The following is a 16273-nucleotide window of genomic DNA, read 5'->3' as shown; positions in this document are numbered from 1 at the left end:
TATAATCAATTATCCGTCACTCCGACCAGACCTTCCGAACCAATACACACACCGTTCCACCTTTCCTTTGATAGATCTGATTGCACAGGGTTTGCAGTCACAAGTGTTCTATGTTCGTCATCAAAGAAATTTCGCGAAAAAATAAAGCGGCACGTATCACCCGGGTCCATATACATGGAGGGGTGACCCAGGAAATACACAGCGGATCGGCTGTAACAGTCTTTTACTGTTTAAGCAGGCGACTTGTTAGGAGGGGCAGAACCACCGTTCTGGCGGCCATCTCCTCCACTAACTGAAAGTCCTCCAATGCCGCTGGAAAGGAAAGCAAAGGGGTCGTTCTCGGTATTGCCACCGTTGTTGTTGGCGTTATTGTTATAAAAGTTGTTAGATGGCCCACCAGATGCAGGCCCATTGGTGGCTGACTGGAACGCAGCCTCAGCAGCACGACTATCGAAAGGGCCAGCCGCATGGGAAGCAGGTCCAGATCCAAAACTGCCGTGAGTGTTCAGGGAGCTAGGGTAAGCGGCAGCACCACCTCCGAGACCCGAGGGAAGGTAGTGGCTGGGAGGGCCTCCAAAGTGTTGTTGATTGTAGCCACCACCAGAGCCGCCGAAGGAGCTACCAGAGCCGAATGGTCCGGGTCCTGGAGCACCTCCCATGGATCCCTGGTTCATCCCGTACTGAGAGGCATTGTCCATGGGAGAAGGATATCCGGAATCAGCAACAACAGCTGCGCCTGCGCGGCTGGCACCACATCGAAGACAGCAAACGTTCTTCGCGAAATTATGGTAGCCACAGACCTCGTTACCACACTTCCAGTCACCGGCACGGAAAGGTACCACACCGCTACCGCCCATACGACCACCGCCATGACCCATAGGCCCGTGGTGACCACCATGAGGAGGGGGGGGCATCATAGCAGGAGGTCCGTAACCATATCCACCACCGTAATTGTTATTGCCGCCGCCCATATCGTTCGAAGGGCCGGCGCCGACAGCAGGGAACGAGCATCGGAAGCAAGCAGTTCGACGCTGGAAGTTGGAGAACCCGCAAGAAGGGCAGGTCCAGTCACCAGGCCTAGGGCGGTTCTTGCTAGGAGGGAACGGAGTCAGTATGTCCTGAGCGCGGTCGAGGACACGGCTGGAGGAGGGCGAGACCTCAATGGCCTTCTCATTAAGGGCACGACCATTCATACAAAGGCTCTCAGCGGCCTATAACTGGTTAGCATGACAGATAACACATGTTGGCAACAAGAAGATGGAAATGGCGCAAGATGAGACTTGATGAGGGAACTATTAGACTTACCTCCTCATGAGAAGAGAATACAGCAAATCCGGTGCCGGTGGGCTTATGCTGTTCAGGGGTTCGAAGAGTCCAGAATGCAATGGGTCGGCCACCGAACTGAGTGAACCAACTTTCGAGCTCGGACTGAGTAGTATCGTGGGGAAGTCCCGACATGTGAAGAACCTTGCTCCTCTCCGAGAGAAAAGCTCGAACATCGGCCCGGGCATCCATGGGCCGAGTCAAGACATCGGGATGCTCCTGGGGAGGCTGCGACTTACGAATCAACCCCCGGAGGACTCGGGCAAGAGTGACAGCCTCTTCCATTGCACGTCGTGGCGAGGCAGGAGCAAGAGCCTGGAGGTGGAATGGAAGGTTGTGCTTAATCGGAGCACTCGACTGAACGGGCTCAACTTCGAGAGCGGCGCAAATGTTGGAAAGCATAGAAGGTCCGAATGGCAGAGACTCAGGGTGGTGTTGCTGCCAGCGCTGGTACTCGGTGCGGAGATCGAAAGTGCGTGAGTGCTGCAAGTAAGGGGGGAGAACCACAGCCTTGTCGCGGGCTTCGCGAGGCAGCTGAACACGGAGATCCCATGCGTCAAGAGTGACGAAGACGAAATCGAGGTTCTTGGAGGTTAAGTACTCGGTAGCGAATGTATCGAATCGGGTGATAGCGTCTCTAAAGGTACCAGCGTTTCGAACATGCTCCCAAGTCAAGGTTGTCAGGCTCGCTGCGAAAACAGTGGGTTAGCTAAAATATTTTACCTCGACATGAATGGCCAGCAATATTGGGTTTTGGCATTTGGGCAATTGTCTGGACGAAAGAGAGCAGCGTGGAGCATATGTAATGGAAAAGGTGAGCCATTAGCGTAAGAAAACTTACTGCAGAGGGGCGTAATTGGAGTATTGACGGGCTTGACGAGGACGCTCTCATGAGTAATCTGGCAGTGACAAGGCTAGTCAGCAATCTGTGTGTTATATGGAAGCATTGAATGCTTTTGGAGGAGAATTTGGAACACAAGGAAAATTTTGGGGGGGGGTTTTGGCTGGGGCAGGGTGGTGTTTCTCACCTCCTCAAGTGAGTTTGCGTCGACCAGGATCCAACCAAGCTCAATTACTTCGGCCGAGTCTTTTGTCACATAAACGCCGTGCTCGTCGCAGGTAGTCGCAACATGGATGACAACATATCGATCGATGTTAAGCTGAGGAAGTTGTTGTGAGGCCATATTCGCGACGGAATCGCTCGGACGAGGGTCGGCTGCGAGTTTGGGAGGTGAGAAGAATCAGTATCTGATTTGCTGGCAGCGCAGACGAGGCGGCAGCGGCGAACTACAAGGGGATCTCGTGGATTCCTTGAGATCGTCGTAGTGATAAACACTCGAAAGGCAAAGAAATATTATGTGCAACTAGCCCGTGGCCCGGCCAGCTCGCGATGAAAGAGGTAGAAAGGTATACGTGAGGTGGGTGAGCGGGAAGTTGACGGGAAGCGGAACGGATGTGGATGTGGCCAGTAGTTGAAATGGCAGCTTCCAGCCTTCAGGGGAGTTGGTGCCAAACACGAAATGGGCCTGAGGCGGGTGCTTTCTCTCCTAGGGGATCAGGCCCCGTAGGTAATGTAGTGGAGAATGTCAGCACACGCTACCAGGTTATTTAAAGAGCCGGCCATGAATGAAGGGCGATTGTTCAACTTCATGGGCAGCATAGCATATCGTTAGGTCATAAGAGATTATCTGTGGAAGGCGGATTCTGCAATCAGTTGGCAGATATCGTTCTTGGAGGCGTTAAAAATGCCTATTGCTATCGAAGCTCAAACTTTCAAGTAAGTTCTGCTATCAACCTGTCGATGTTGGCCTTTCTTGAGCACTCAGGCTGCTTTGCGTTGAGAATTGGGAGCCACAGTCACCTGCAAGGGGAAACACAGCTTCAATACCTACCTTACAGTGGCTAGGTAGTACTTTGAAATAGCGGACTATACACGGGAGCCACCTCATGATGTCCAGATACTCTTCTAATCCAGACACCTTTGTGGCTCAGAATGAGGTGTCCCGGTAAACCCCTATACTTACCTAAGCTATTCACCGTTGAAGTCAATTGACGAAGGCAAGGCTTGACTGGCCAATGTTCCGTAAACGTTGTTGACCTGATTATAACTTCTGGGTGTTCAAAGCGCTTGACTTCGAAAGGCTGCTCTCGGTTTCCTTGCCCGAGGTATCTTACCTAGGTACCTCACGAAGCTTTTTTGTTAATAAATGAACATGTTCCGGCTCGTACCTCCTCAACGTGTGATAATGAAGTGTTAAATGACCCTGACACAGCCGCTCTTGAATTGGGACAATTTCTAAGCCAGCTTGAAAATCTTCACTTTCCGATGCGTCCGAATCCTACCACCTCAAACTCGGCTTGATAGTTCGAAACTTGCCATTCCGCTCAACACATCAATATCGTCATGAATAGGTAGTATAAGGTACCTTCGCCAAGACTACAAGTAACCCTACCGCCCATACTCCACGTTTTTGACAGTTCGTAATTCGTCCTCCCAACCCTTCCATGCACCTCAGTAAAAGCTGGGCAGCCTTTTACCCAACCCGCTGATTTCTCGCAGCGACCGCGCGTACCATTACCAACCACATTTCACGGTGCGTATGCATAGCTAAGGTACCGAGGAAAAGGAATGGATGTGAAGTTGCTGTGCTAGATTCGAGACGCATTGATGATAATACTCCAGCAACTCAATTCAATGCCTCTGAGGTTTGAGTTCCATGTGAACGGACTGACAGATTCGTAACGGTAATCTAACGTACTATGGTTAGAAATGGTCAACCGCGGACACTGTTGTGGCTGCTCGACTAACAGCAATCTCCGCTCAGCCAGGGCGAAAGCCAACAATACAGTGTCAGCCTCATTATCGGAGCCTGCTCCGACCTCGATTCTGTTCTGCTGCCACTGATTCAACTAGACAATGCGCTCTTCAAACGCTTATTCACACTCATATGCCTTGCGCTTTGTCGCATTTTAATAATTACCTTACTAGTTACTATAAGAATAGCAGAAATCCATCATCAGTCAGGCAGGATGGCCTAGCACACGACAAAGTCCCACCCGTGCGCGGACACAGATTTACCGCCTGAGGTGAGGCGTCATCAACCTCGCTCCAACTACATCAGTCAGTCCACAATGATGTAGACCCCTCTCACCTCTTCTCTTTTCTGCTGCCATTTGACTTTGGATCTTCCTAATGCTGAGTTGATCAAAGTAGACCTCGTTGAGTAGCCTAACTTGCCAGCGAATCATGTCTGCACATTACGTCTGCTGCGTTGTGTACTCTGTAATAATGTCCAAGGTTGATTGATGAGCCTGTTTTGCTGGGTAAAAGTTGAGCGGCTTTACTACGTACAGGACGGACAACGTCGCTTATGAAGAGTAGGGGTCACAATCTACATTCTGGGTCCCAGGGCGAGGGCCGATAGCCAAGAAGTTCACCGAAACAGGCCGCAAGTCTTCGTAGTTCATATATGGTCTAAGGAGTTCTTGAGGCCAGGACGCAGATGAATCTAGTCCAACTTCTGAATGCTCCCAAATAGAGTAGCGAGATTATCTGACTACCTTAACCAATATTACCCCAGCTATAAATAGAACCCGGAAACGTCGTCCATCAATAACTTACTATTTTCTTTCGGGACCACAGGGTTATAAAGGTCAGTCATACCAGAGTATCATGCCAGGCAAGGGGTGACTCTAATGAGTTTCGGCTGGTGGCCAACAAGGATTGTAATAACACCATTTACGGTATCAGTACCTCAGGTTCATCTTTAGAAAGGGCACGACGTTCATTGGCCAAAAGCTACTGGCGTGAAGGCAGAGGTGACCGAATCGAACACTCTGAGAAAAGCTGCTCATTCTTCCAACCAGAAGCGAAGACACGATACTGTAATATACCTATATATATTATTCTTTAAGCAAAAGCATTTCGTATTTACATTCCACTACACCGTGGCATACAGTTGAGCCATATTTTCTTGTACTTTGATTCTTTCTTTCCTTCTTTATTATGTGAAGGTGACCAGGTAACGGAAGGGTACTTTTTGATCATGGAGAGTCTGTCTCTCCTCCTCAATCTAAGCCAGTGATGAGACTAGGTACCTAGGTGAGTTTTCAACTTCCACAATAATCGATGAGTGACGAGCAGCTCGTCTGAAATAAACGACCTGTCCCCTGGAGCTCAGCCACCTCCTTCGCCTTGGGAACCGGACTTTCGCTGCTGATACCTATTAGCCACAAGCACCTTCTGACACAGCTCATCACATGTTCGCACATTGATGCACCTTTTCAACGCAGCACTGGCTAGGGAGGATGGGTATGTAAGAACCATTGCAACTCTACGTTCCACTGAAGTGCTAATCAAGACAGGAACCGCTGTGATATGAACAACATGATGCAGGTGATAGTGACATTCTGAGCATTGTCGCGTTTGATGGTGGTCTACAGTGGCCTAACATTTTGTGCTGTTGGTAATTGGTTAGAATCACTGGTGAATGATTTAATAGGTCAGCGACGATAGGTTCCTCATGTCAAAGATCTTACGCACTTCTGATAATAATGCCTGGGAATTACATTGCATGCTATGTCGTTCAGTAAGTCATGCTAAGGTCGGTCTCCTGGACTCGAATATCAAGCTCGGGATCGATCTCTTTTCGTAGAAAATCACTCTACTGTAGTAGGTACCAGGGTATGGGCTGCTGTTGGAGGCTTCGCCACAAGACGGTTTCTTGGGATTTGTCACGGCAAATTTTATGCCGACGTGGCCTACGTCATAGCTTCCCTGGCGTTACAATCAAGAATACCGATGTATCTAGATGTTCGTGACAGGTAGCGAAGGCCTCATTACTTGGTATTATTTACGTGGCGCGCATTTTCGACGACTTCTGCGACGACCCTACTTGTTTATTTTCTCTCTCTTTCAGTTACATTTTCTCTCAGCTATCAGAACGAGAACTTGCGACTTCTTGAGTCACCGACACAACTACCTCTAAACTTCTCTCAACCTTGCATCAACAGGTTGCAACCATGGGTGCTATTTCTGCCGTCTTCCTTATCCTCATCACGATTTTCTGTCAGTCACAGACTCCTCCTGATCGCACAATGCAAAGCAAAACTAATGTAGTCGCAGTCCCTCCCATCGGCGTCTGGGCCGTTGCAGGATGTGGAATGGGTATGCAACATCTCTTTATCTGGCTGCACTCACATGCTGACTTTCTCAGATCTGTTCATCAACATCTGCTTGACCCTTCTTGGCTTCCTTCCAGGTCATATCCATGCCTTCTACCTTGAGTACATCTACTACGACCGCCGAGAACAGGCGCGCGAGGGTCGTTTTGCGACTGGACCTGCGCCTGGCATTTACTCCGACAACGTGCAGACTGGCGGACAGGGCTATGGAACAATGGGACGCGCAGCATAAAGTGAATAGAAGTTGGTGGTAATCGACTCTAGTTATTGGCTGTCTTGGAATTCAGGCGAAGTTGTTTGCATCAACTGGGTGTTGCATATTCGCCGACATCGGCAGCAATAAAGGTGGTGCAAGGAGCTGATGCCTGCCTAACCTTTGGGTTATATACAGAGTGATGTGGTTTGTTGTTAAATCAACTGGTCTGGTGTGAGAATGGTGACGCAGTGTCAATACGATATTAGTACGCTGATGTTGAAAGACATGTGGTACGTCTTAGAGAATGTTGAATTCAAGTTGGATTTCGATATTCGTCCATGCTGGTAAAGGGAAGGGGTTGAAACTCCAATCATAGAGAGAGGATACCACAACGCCTGTATGTATAGTCCGTATTATTAAATATCTCTGTATGTAGAATCGAATAACATTAGGAACGTACTGGGAACTAATGTACAAAGTTTGCTGCGCAATGACTTGGAGGTGTGAGTTGTCCACCTTGGCTATTTCTGCATGTGCATAGATACGTGCCTGTTATCCATACTAAAACTACAAATGTACCGTCCTACAGCCAGTACATATGTTGTGCCAACCTATTTGCCAGGAATGGTTTCAAATATACCATAGACACCGACACACGATCCAATGGGTAGCTCCTAGTTCGTAGGGTTATCGTTTGTTAGTTTTGTCAGAGTTGGTAGGAATAAACCCAGCTTTCGACAGGCTGTATATCTGTGAGCAATGAATATTCTCATCGAGGTGGTTCAGGGTAAATAGGGATATGTTGCCGAGAGCTACATAATAGATGCAAGCCAATGAGAGACAATGCGGGGACGTCGCCCGAGACGAGCTTGATCCTTTCACTGAGTGCCTAATTATCGACAGCCACGACACTCATGCATAAGGGCCAAATTTGGGTTGTCCTGATTGGCTTTGCTACTTCCTATAAGCCTCAAGAATCAATATCAATGGACCTGGAGGGAAAAGCAACGAAACGCATGTGAGAGAAAAGATCCCCTCTTCTTTCCTTTATTTTCTAAGTCACCTATTGCTCTTGCAGCTTGCTCTCTTAGATACAGTGTTGCGAAGTAAGGTAGCTTCAAGCTAGAGGCCTGCCTGACTGTGCAGCCAGCATTCCATTCTCCTCAACATTGGAGGTACCAACTGGACAGGCTCTCTACCTGACTTATTACCTCTCCTCTCCTCTTCCTGCAATCTCATCATCTATCAACTTTCATCCCACATCTCCACCAAGAACAAACTAAACCCCTTCCTTGTCTTACCACGCCGTATTTGTAGCCGAAGAGTGCCATACTGTGCTTTTTGCTACTGTCGCATCTCCTGCATCCATCGACCCACTGCACCGCGTATTGCATCAACGGCTCGACCGTCAGCCAAGACAAGACGAGGCAAGACAAGACAAAATCAAACCAGACTTCATGGTTTTACGTTTTCTTGCCTTGCTGGCTCCCATCACTCGCCATTCATTGTTCTAGCTGGCCAATTCACATAGCCTCTGGGGTTGATGCGCCAAATTGTTCGGAGCACATCTTTCCTGACATATGTACCTTGCTACACACTACCAGCCTAGGAGCTAGTCCAAAGGTAGTTTTCTACACTTGCTTCTTTACCGCTGCCTTTGCAGCTAATCCCCGGGACACCTTGCATAGGTATCCTAGACCGACTGTTGACCACGACAATCATCATCCCAACAGCTTCCCCATTTCAGCGTTCGCTTGCCACCCTCAAGTGTACACGTCTGTACAGATACTAGCTACAAGCCCATATGCAAAGCTCGAGTATAGTACCTTATCGTCCTGCCGCTTCGGAGCATCCAATGCCCGCCCCAATTGGTGCACACCTGGGGTGACATTTGCGCTTGACCCGAATCAACACCTCGCTCTATCGCCTCCAACTCCTATACTTGTATACAAAGACAAGCACAACACACACACACTCTCTCATACTATATATATATACGGAGTCAGGTCCCAATTCTCCATCATGCGATCCCCTTCTCCAGAGGAGCCCCCCCAGCCGCCCCAAATCCATCAACACAAACCATCTCGACATCACGCCTCCACGTCGACCTCATCAACACCGGCCCTCAGCAAACCACGTCCACACTCTCTTCAATTCTCCTTCCCACCCCTATTCCAGACGAACGCCTCATCGACGAGCCTGGTGCCCTCAACTGCAGAGGGAAAGCCTATTCCTGTTGACAATTCCACTGCTGAGCATCGAACGTCAGCTCTTCGAGAGTTGAATTCCAATTTTCCCACTCGTCATCGATACGCACAGTCTACTGGTGCCCAGAGCAGTACCTATTCGCAGCCTGTGATCGTGCGAAGTTACTACGCCCCTGTACCAGCACATCCTGCGGACAGAGGAGTCATTGTTGTCAACGGTCGAGGGCACCGCTCAGCACTATCAGAGAGTAGCGGCCCTTCAGCTTTCGTACGACGAGTGCTGCCTTTTGGTACAGGTTCTGCCTCGGTCCGGAATGGAATCATGGGTACAATGGCGAGAAACCGAACAAAGAAACGACTCGAGAATGAACCAGAGGAGCCAAAACTTCCATCTGTCGAAGCCTTCCGCTTCAAAAGCTTCATGGCCAATCTAGAAGACCAGAGTGGCGGTACTGATATAAATGCTGATCTGGACCGTATCGCAGAGATCTGTGCTAAATCACGATACTCTCTTAGCAACCAGTATGAAGTTCATTATGCCCCCCATGGCTCAGGCTCGTCTTTTATGGCTCCAGCTGTCGAGAGCCAGGAGGCTCAGGGACCCACTCTTCAAGCTGTGTCATCCGATGATGAGAGGAACATCAACCGATCTAGAAAACGACCGATGGGCGTGAGGAGGAACAGCAGAGCCATGGGAACATTGGAGACCATAATGTCATCGAGTAGATCATCGGATGAGGATAAATCAAAGAAGAAGTCCGCTGCAGAGATTGCCGAGGACGTTCGCGGCAGAGCCGCACAAAAAGGGTCCAGCAAACACGGATCATCGGTCTCGTCTGAAGGAGGAGCCAGCGAGAACGTGTTTCTGGAAGAGGAGGATGTCAGACAACGGTCACCTCGTCAAAAACGGTCTGGTTCATTGGCCCTTATTGATGGCAATCGGCTGAGCATGCACCTCAATGATTTGGAATCGAGTCGACCCACGGCTGCTGGTCTTGTCAGTGAGCCTGCCTTACCTCAAACATCAAGCAGCCAACTCGAAATCCGAACAGCACCTGAGGTAACAAACAAAGACCATCTTCCTGGTTTACCAAAGAAGTGTCTCGCAGCCACAGAAGGACTTGATCAGCCGGTTGTCCATGGCTCTATATCTGCAATCGAGACATCTAACCAAAGGAGCAATTTGATGTCCACGCTTAGTGGTTGGATGAGTTGGCGTTCGTCTGATACTTTGCCAACGACTAAGGGCCGTGCGGAGGGTAGTCTACGTGAGCTTCTGAAAACTCGAGATATCAAAGGAAAAGGTGTCGAGGCGGCGGCGTATCAGTAACGAAGAAGAAGCTCAAACAAGAGGAACACAGCACTCTTGCTTAAAGACATATCCGCATACTTAAAAAGGGCAGTTGGGTTGGGTATCCACCCAAGATTCAACGTCCAGCAATGATGTAACGAATTACTCACGATTTCACGAAGCCAATAATGATATGATTAGGGATGGGACAGATACAGAGAAGTCAAAAGTTTGAGATCGTATGGTTTTCTCAGATCGAGTTGCCTATTGAAACTCCAAAAAAGGGTCGGCAACAGCAGCAAGATAACATTTGTACGATAGGACTTCCTCAATGACAATCCAAGATAGTAGGTAAGCTACAATACCGTTGACTGGCATGAGGAGTCTTAGGACTTGTCGCATATAAATAGACCTCAATGATGCACTTAGCTGGCGGTGATTGTCTTCCCTGAGGATGGCTTAATACACATTAATGGGCTTTCGCTGTCTAATTTTCGCCCTTTGTCTTTGATTCACTGTCTTGGTCATTTCTATATAGCAACAATACTTTGCCATGCCTTCGTCAAAAAGGAAATTCTGTCCCCCCTCTGTGACCACTGCCCATCCTGCGCCAATAGGCAGGATGCAAAAAACAAGGCCATGGAGCCGGCGAAAAAATCAGAAACCCATGCCAGCGCCCATGCATTATGCATGCTTCAGGTTCCAACATGATAAGTTATGAAGCCACTGAGACTCAAAAGAAACGAAGGATGACATATAAAAACAAAAACGCCAGTCCACTGATTTGGTCGCCTTGGCCTGTAGGGAGACGCCCAACAAGAGAATGGGAAACGTCAGATTGCCTAGAAGTCTCCTGCAGATGGCGTAATGCCGTCTATGTTCGAAAGTACCAGGTGTGAAGCCGAGGAGTAATCGTTTCGAGCTATAGATCAAGGTGTCATGAATATTACGCTTCAGAGGTCGAATTCGGTGGTGCGACTGCCGGCGTGGGCTTGTTTCCACCATTCTTGTCAACCTGTAACCGCTTTGTGTCGCGCTGGTCGGTCCCTTCATTAATACGTTTCTTATCTTTCTCTTTGTCCCGGCCGGCATTCTCTTTAGCCAGCTTTTTAGCTTCTCTCTCGCGTCGATCGTTTTCCTTCCTCAGGGCTTTAGACTCGAATTCATGCCAGTCATTATGTGTTGCGAGTCTACGGATTGGTTAGTGAGTGATGCTTGTCATATACAAGCTTGATCAACTTACTCTGTAGCCTGGCGGGCTGCTGGTGCTTCTTCCGTAAAGTATGCATGTTGGAGTACCTGTGCAGCGCTGGGTCTTTTTGCAGGGTCGTAATGGAACATGGCGGAGAGCAGGTCGAAGGCGGCTGGTGACATCTTATCACGGTACTTCTCTGCGAAGACATTCCTTCTCTTCACAGTTGGGCGCAAAAGTTCAAACCAAGCCATATCAATGAGATTGGGCCAGTCTTTCAAGTTCGGCGTGCCCATCACGTTGTAGATCTTTTCCAGTTGGCTAAGCTCGGTTCCGTCACCTGGGAAGATGGCATTCCGATCAAAAATCTCAACCATGACGCATGCTGCACTCCAGACATCAACAGCAGCAGTGTACTTAGTCTCGCCAAGTAATAGCTCTGGTGAGCGATACCAGATGGTGATGACTCGGTTGGTGTAGTCCAGCTGGTGACGCTTGGCGTAGAATCGAGCGAGGCCAAAATCAGCAATCTTGAGGACTCCCTCGTTACTGACGAGTATATTTGCGGCCTTGATATCGCGATGGAGTACCCCTCGCGTATGAAGATAATCCAAGCCCTCGAACATCTGTTTAGCGAGGTCTTTCTTTTGAGCCGTCTCCAGTTTGAATGTAGGGTGATTCAGCAGTCCTGTGAGGTCATGCGACAGGTACTCAAACACCATAAAACAATCATTCTTTTCGACCATAACCTCCTGAAGATTGACGATATTGACATGTCTGAGAGATTGAAGAAGCTTGATTTCTCGGATAGCTGTGACAGGAAAACCATCACGCTCGCCTTCCATTCGAATTCGTTTGAGGGCGACCATTCCCTTTGTGTAAACATTCAGGCCTTTGAAAACCTTGCCATAGGTACCGGAGCCAACGACTGATTCGTTTCCAGGTTTTCTGAAGAAGACAGATTCCGAGTCCACCAGATCAGCTGGGAGAGTCGGTCTTGGCTTCGGTCGTTTCATGATTTTCATCACCTTACGCATACGGGGCGCAACTCTAGGGCCTTCGGGAGGATAGCGACGCTCGTGGCGTGGTCGAGAGGAAGCTGGCTCTGTCGGTGCACTTCGGGGAGGTTCGCGCTCTTGATCTCGGGCTCGATCTCTGTCTCGATTCTCCGGCTGAGGTTCCCGCCGAGGAGCCGCATTCAACTTTTGTGATATCTCGGGCTTTGGCGCAGTGACCGCTGGCTTTGAGGAAGGTTTAAAGGCAAAACTGAACTTGCTACCAGATGAACCTCCTGGACCAGATGGGGGTGGTCTGTTGGGGGTAGTCAATGGGCCTGCTCTGTCCTGAACACTCTGGCTGGTGTCTTCGCCCAATTCATCGTGAGACTGAAACACTTCTTCCTGAACATCCATAGGCTCAGAACCTGTATTTCCGTGGTCGTCCACATTGCTGAAGCGTTCATTGCCTAAATCATCGTGGTGTCCTCTTGAAGGAGGGCCTGAGTTCCAATGAGAATTCTTGAAGCCGCCTCTCCCACGACCTCGAAAACCGCCACCTCTGTAGCCACCGCGGTAGCTCCCCCCCTGAGGGAACTGCTGCATCGGGCCTGTCGGAGCGGCGTATGGCGGTGACCGTGTAGTATTGGAATGATAATGGCTAGAAGGGCCACTTGGGGGACCGTGACTACTCCCTTGAGGATACTGAGGTGGGTAGGACCTAGAATGGCGTCAATAGACGATTATATTTGTGCTTATTGCCAGGGTCTACTTACTGATGACCATTCCATCCACCACGTGATGGCCCGTAGGGTGATCGTGAAGGCGAGTTATGGTACGAAGCGTGTTGGGGTGATGGGGAATACTGATCGTTACTGATATGTGATTTTTGGTGATACTTCGGGTTATAGCCTCCTCGAGGATTGCTTCTGGAGGTCATATCTTCGTCGATATCGGACCTCGAAGAATGACGCCAACCGGGCGACCCTTCTCGAGATCTCCGTTCCCTACTTGCTTGAGGTGATCGTGGTGGAAGCTGTCGCCGCGAGGAAATCCGCTCAAGACCTGACGCCCGTTGATCCTCGCGAGATGATGCACGAGCTCTTCGGGATGAAGCCAAGTGGTGCTCTGATGTAAGCGATCGGCTTCGTGACCGTGGTTGAGGTCGTTCTAATTGGGACTGAGCCTCTCGGTCTGCCCGTCGCGAACCCGAGTCCGACTTTGCTGGGGATCTAGGTCGTGAACGTGTGGGGGATCTAGAAGATCGTGCTTGTTGGCGAGGCGATGTTTTACGTCGGTCGCGTGAGGAGTGCCTGGCGTGCTTCCTAGATGGAGACTCTAGGCTGATGTCCCTTGTCCTTGGCCTTGGGCTCCTGTTTCTTCTGGATCTCTTTCGATTGGAAATGGTTAAAGAAGGGCTCCGACTTCGATGTCGTTTGGCTGCCGAGGGCGATGCCCTGCTGATATAGTCGTGGCCTGGACTTCGGCTCTGGCTTCGCCGCGGAGGCTTCTCCTCGATTTCGCGATGGCGTTCTCGATAACGCGGAATAAGATCTTCGACTTCTGGTCCTCGACGTGATGGTTCGGGCGATAGACGAGAAGCGCGATCACGACTACGATCGTGCGAATGGCGACGAAGGCGAGATGAATGAGAATCTGGTCTTATGGGTGGGCGGTTGCGGCGTGCGTCGGAATCGTGGCGAGAATCGCGAACTTGACGGGGAGACCTTGATCTCTGTGAGGGCTTCATTCCTCGCTCATGTCGAGCCCGTTCTCCTTGGTCATTAAGTTCTCGCTCGTCTCTCATGGCAGCATGTCGACGTCGACGTGGAGGTTTGGATACGTTCTCCATGAGTGCAGCTGGGCGTCGAGTTTTCAGTGGTTACTTAGGGGCCGCACCTTAACCGATGGGAATGACCAGGTACCTTGAGCCTCGACGTGGTGACCCGCTAACTATCGGTGGCCCCGTGCGGTCGCGGGGAATTTAAGATGTAGGCTTTTTGGCCCAATGCAGGTCGGGGAATTTTTGTCATCTGCAAAATCAGCGCGATTGACGCAAAAAGAAAGGAAGAATGAAGCCAACGATTGGGGTAATGTGAGTTTTGCGTTAGAGTTGCCTTGACAGGATCTGTCGGTAGTTCAGGCTCGCCCCGAGTAAACTCATGCCCTAAAGCACCGGAAGCTGGTGATAGGCACAGAAATGATCGAAATGGGCAGATATCTCTAGCTCTTGACGAGCTTGATGAATTTCCCGAGTACATGCACTTGCACGCTCTTCCAGCTCTCTGGGCGTCATGCTTTCGCCCATGCACTGGCTATTGTGCAGCGTCCGTCCGGAGATGTTTGCAAATATCAAGCGCCTCGGTGTTAGCTGTTGATGGTTGGATCGCTTGGGTTAACCCCCAATGGTTCCACCAAGTAAGAGACAGCATGATCTCATCGTATCGCTGCTCTCAAAAGAGCAAAAGAACTACATACGAATCCATGTGGATAATTTACGACAGTCCAAATCACGACTGTGACTTCCTCTTAACACGTCAATGCTCGTCCAGCCAAGCCATCCAGTACTTCGAGCGTGAAGACACATCATGGTGACGCAAAATCCACCTGCTGCGCCTGAGATAGCGATTCATGCTCTCGAACAAGAAACAAGAGCCAGAAAGCCTGCCAAATTCTGATAACAGAGTCATGCTGCCATAGATTATCGACCCTTATCAGACGACTCGACTCGGAGGTCATCCAAGACCATATCAGCACCCAGTGCTGCATTCATGGTAAAAAAAAAAAATCAGAATTGAAGCATGTGATGAATTACCCCTTCAGCCAGTTAAGTGATGCCCGACTCAGTGCGTAACATTGTTTGGTTGTATGGACTGCAGGGCAGAGTTTTCCTATGCCTGCGACAATGAGGACCAATGTTATGGAGAACCGAGTGTTAAAAGGCTTCAGCGCACGAAGCAGATCGCAGCAACCGAAGCAAAACCATGCAGGAGAACCAAAACCTGGTGCAAGATGGATAAGGCTGTAATAATTTTAGCCTGCATCTCAGCAGACCATACTGAAGTAGGAGCGGGACTTCCAGAGCTTCGGTTTTATGAATGAAGTTCCAGTACACGTGGAGGTTTTCGAATGCGTTAGAGCAAGTTGCATATAGCTGCTGGTTCATCAAAACAAGGCGTACGGAATGGTGATGAGGTTGAAGGGTGTGCTTATGGTGGTTCGGATTGTCGGAAGGGGATGGGAGCACTATATAGTGCGCTCGGTCGATAGACGGGTCATTTCATTTCGTGGTCAGCCTGGCCAAATGGAAATTGCAAGCCATTTTGAGACCATCATCCAGGTGTCGTCTATTATCACAGTATCAGAACAGCAGCCAGTTGGTCATCTTCTGGCGATTGTGACTGGGTGTAGGTTGATGGTTGAATCCTTGTTGTGGGAAATTCCAGAGTGCCGGGAAGAGCAAGCGTCTTAGTCACGTGAAAACACAGATGCACGTGGCCTTACCTTGGTATCACAAACTGGAAAGAAGCTGAACCACCAACCGAATGGTGGATTGGAGAATATTGAGAATATGTCTTAAAGAGCATTACCATAGTATCTGGATGCGCTGAACATATGACATCTCTAATTGCATGGAGACTCGTGATAGGACCATATACCTAAGTTATATATAACAGCACATAGAGAAGGATAAAATAATTAGGAAGAGATTGAGCTTTGTTTCTTTCAATGTAACCCCGTTTCCAGTCTCAATGTTTGCTTCGGTTTATCGTACATGCATTAATATCCAACATTGGTACGGATAATCACTGTCAGTTGTACCCTGCAGCTGCGCTAAGGTACATTTTAGGAGGCTCATTGCTTATGAAATCGCCTAAAATCGTG

At 49.4% G+C, this 16273-nt stretch overlaps 4 protein-coding genes across 4 annotated transcripts; 2 read left to right on the top strand and 2 right to left on the bottom strand.

Moving 5' to 3' along the window:
- Window positions 1-109: 109 nt before the first annotated feature.
- FOBCDRAFT_21633 (uncharacterized protein) lies at window positions 110-2592 on the bottom strand. The gene is made up of 4 exons (XM_031176113.3): window positions 2352-2592; window positions 2165-2222; window positions 1306-2012; window positions 110-1211 (listed from the first exon to the last, which is right to left on the bottom strand). The coding sequence occupies exons 1-4, from the start codon at window positions 2505-2507 to the stop codon at window positions 231-233; spliced, it is 1902 nt and encodes a 633-aa protein (XP_031047246.2). The 5' UTR covers window positions 2508-2592; the 3' UTR covers window positions 110-230.
- A 3427-nt stretch (window positions 2593-6019) lies between these two features.
- Window positions 6020-7170, top strand: FOBCDRAFT_217679 (uncharacterized protein). Its single transcript, XM_059609490.1, has 2 exons — window positions 6020-6490; window positions 6540-7170. Exons 1-2 carry the CDS (start codon window positions 6346-6348, stop codon window positions 6737-6739), a joined length of 345 nt encoding a protein of 114 aa, XP_059464424.1. The 5' UTR covers window positions 6020-6345; the 3' UTR covers window positions 6740-7170.
- Window positions 7171-8725: 1555 nt separating this feature from the next.
- Window positions 8726-10240, top strand: FOBCDRAFT_270908 (uncharacterized protein; the record flags this gene model as incomplete). The annotated part of the gene is made up of 1 exon (XM_031176110.2): window positions 8726-10240. The coding sequence occupies one exon, from the start codon at window positions 8726-8728 to the stop codon at window positions 10238-10240; it is 1515 nt and encodes a 504-aa protein (XP_031047243.2).
- A 789-nt stretch (window positions 10241-11029) lies between these two features.
- On the bottom strand, window positions 11030-14272 carry FOBCDRAFT_21609 (uncharacterized protein). Its single transcript, XM_031176108.3, has 3 exons — window positions 13165-14272; window positions 11445-13109; window positions 11030-11391 (listed from the first exon to the last, which is right to left on the bottom strand). The coding sequence occupies exons 1-3, from the start codon at window positions 14238-14240 to the stop codon at window positions 11148-11150; spliced, it is 2985 nt and encodes a 994-aa protein (XP_031047241.2). The 5' UTR covers window positions 14241-14272; the 3' UTR covers window positions 11030-11147.
- Between the last annotated feature and the right edge of the window lie 2001 nt (window positions 14273-16273).

This window comes from Fusarium oxysporum, chromosome III (genome assembly GCF_013085055.1).
Source record: "Fusarium oxysporum Fo47 chromosome III, complete sequence".
NCBI classification, from domain to species: domain Eukaryota; kingdom Fungi; phylum Ascomycota; class Sordariomycetes; order Hypocreales; family Nectriaceae; genus Fusarium; species Fusarium oxysporum.
Note: the sequence above shows the minus strand (reverse complement) of the source record. Positions and strands in the feature narration are given on the sequence as shown.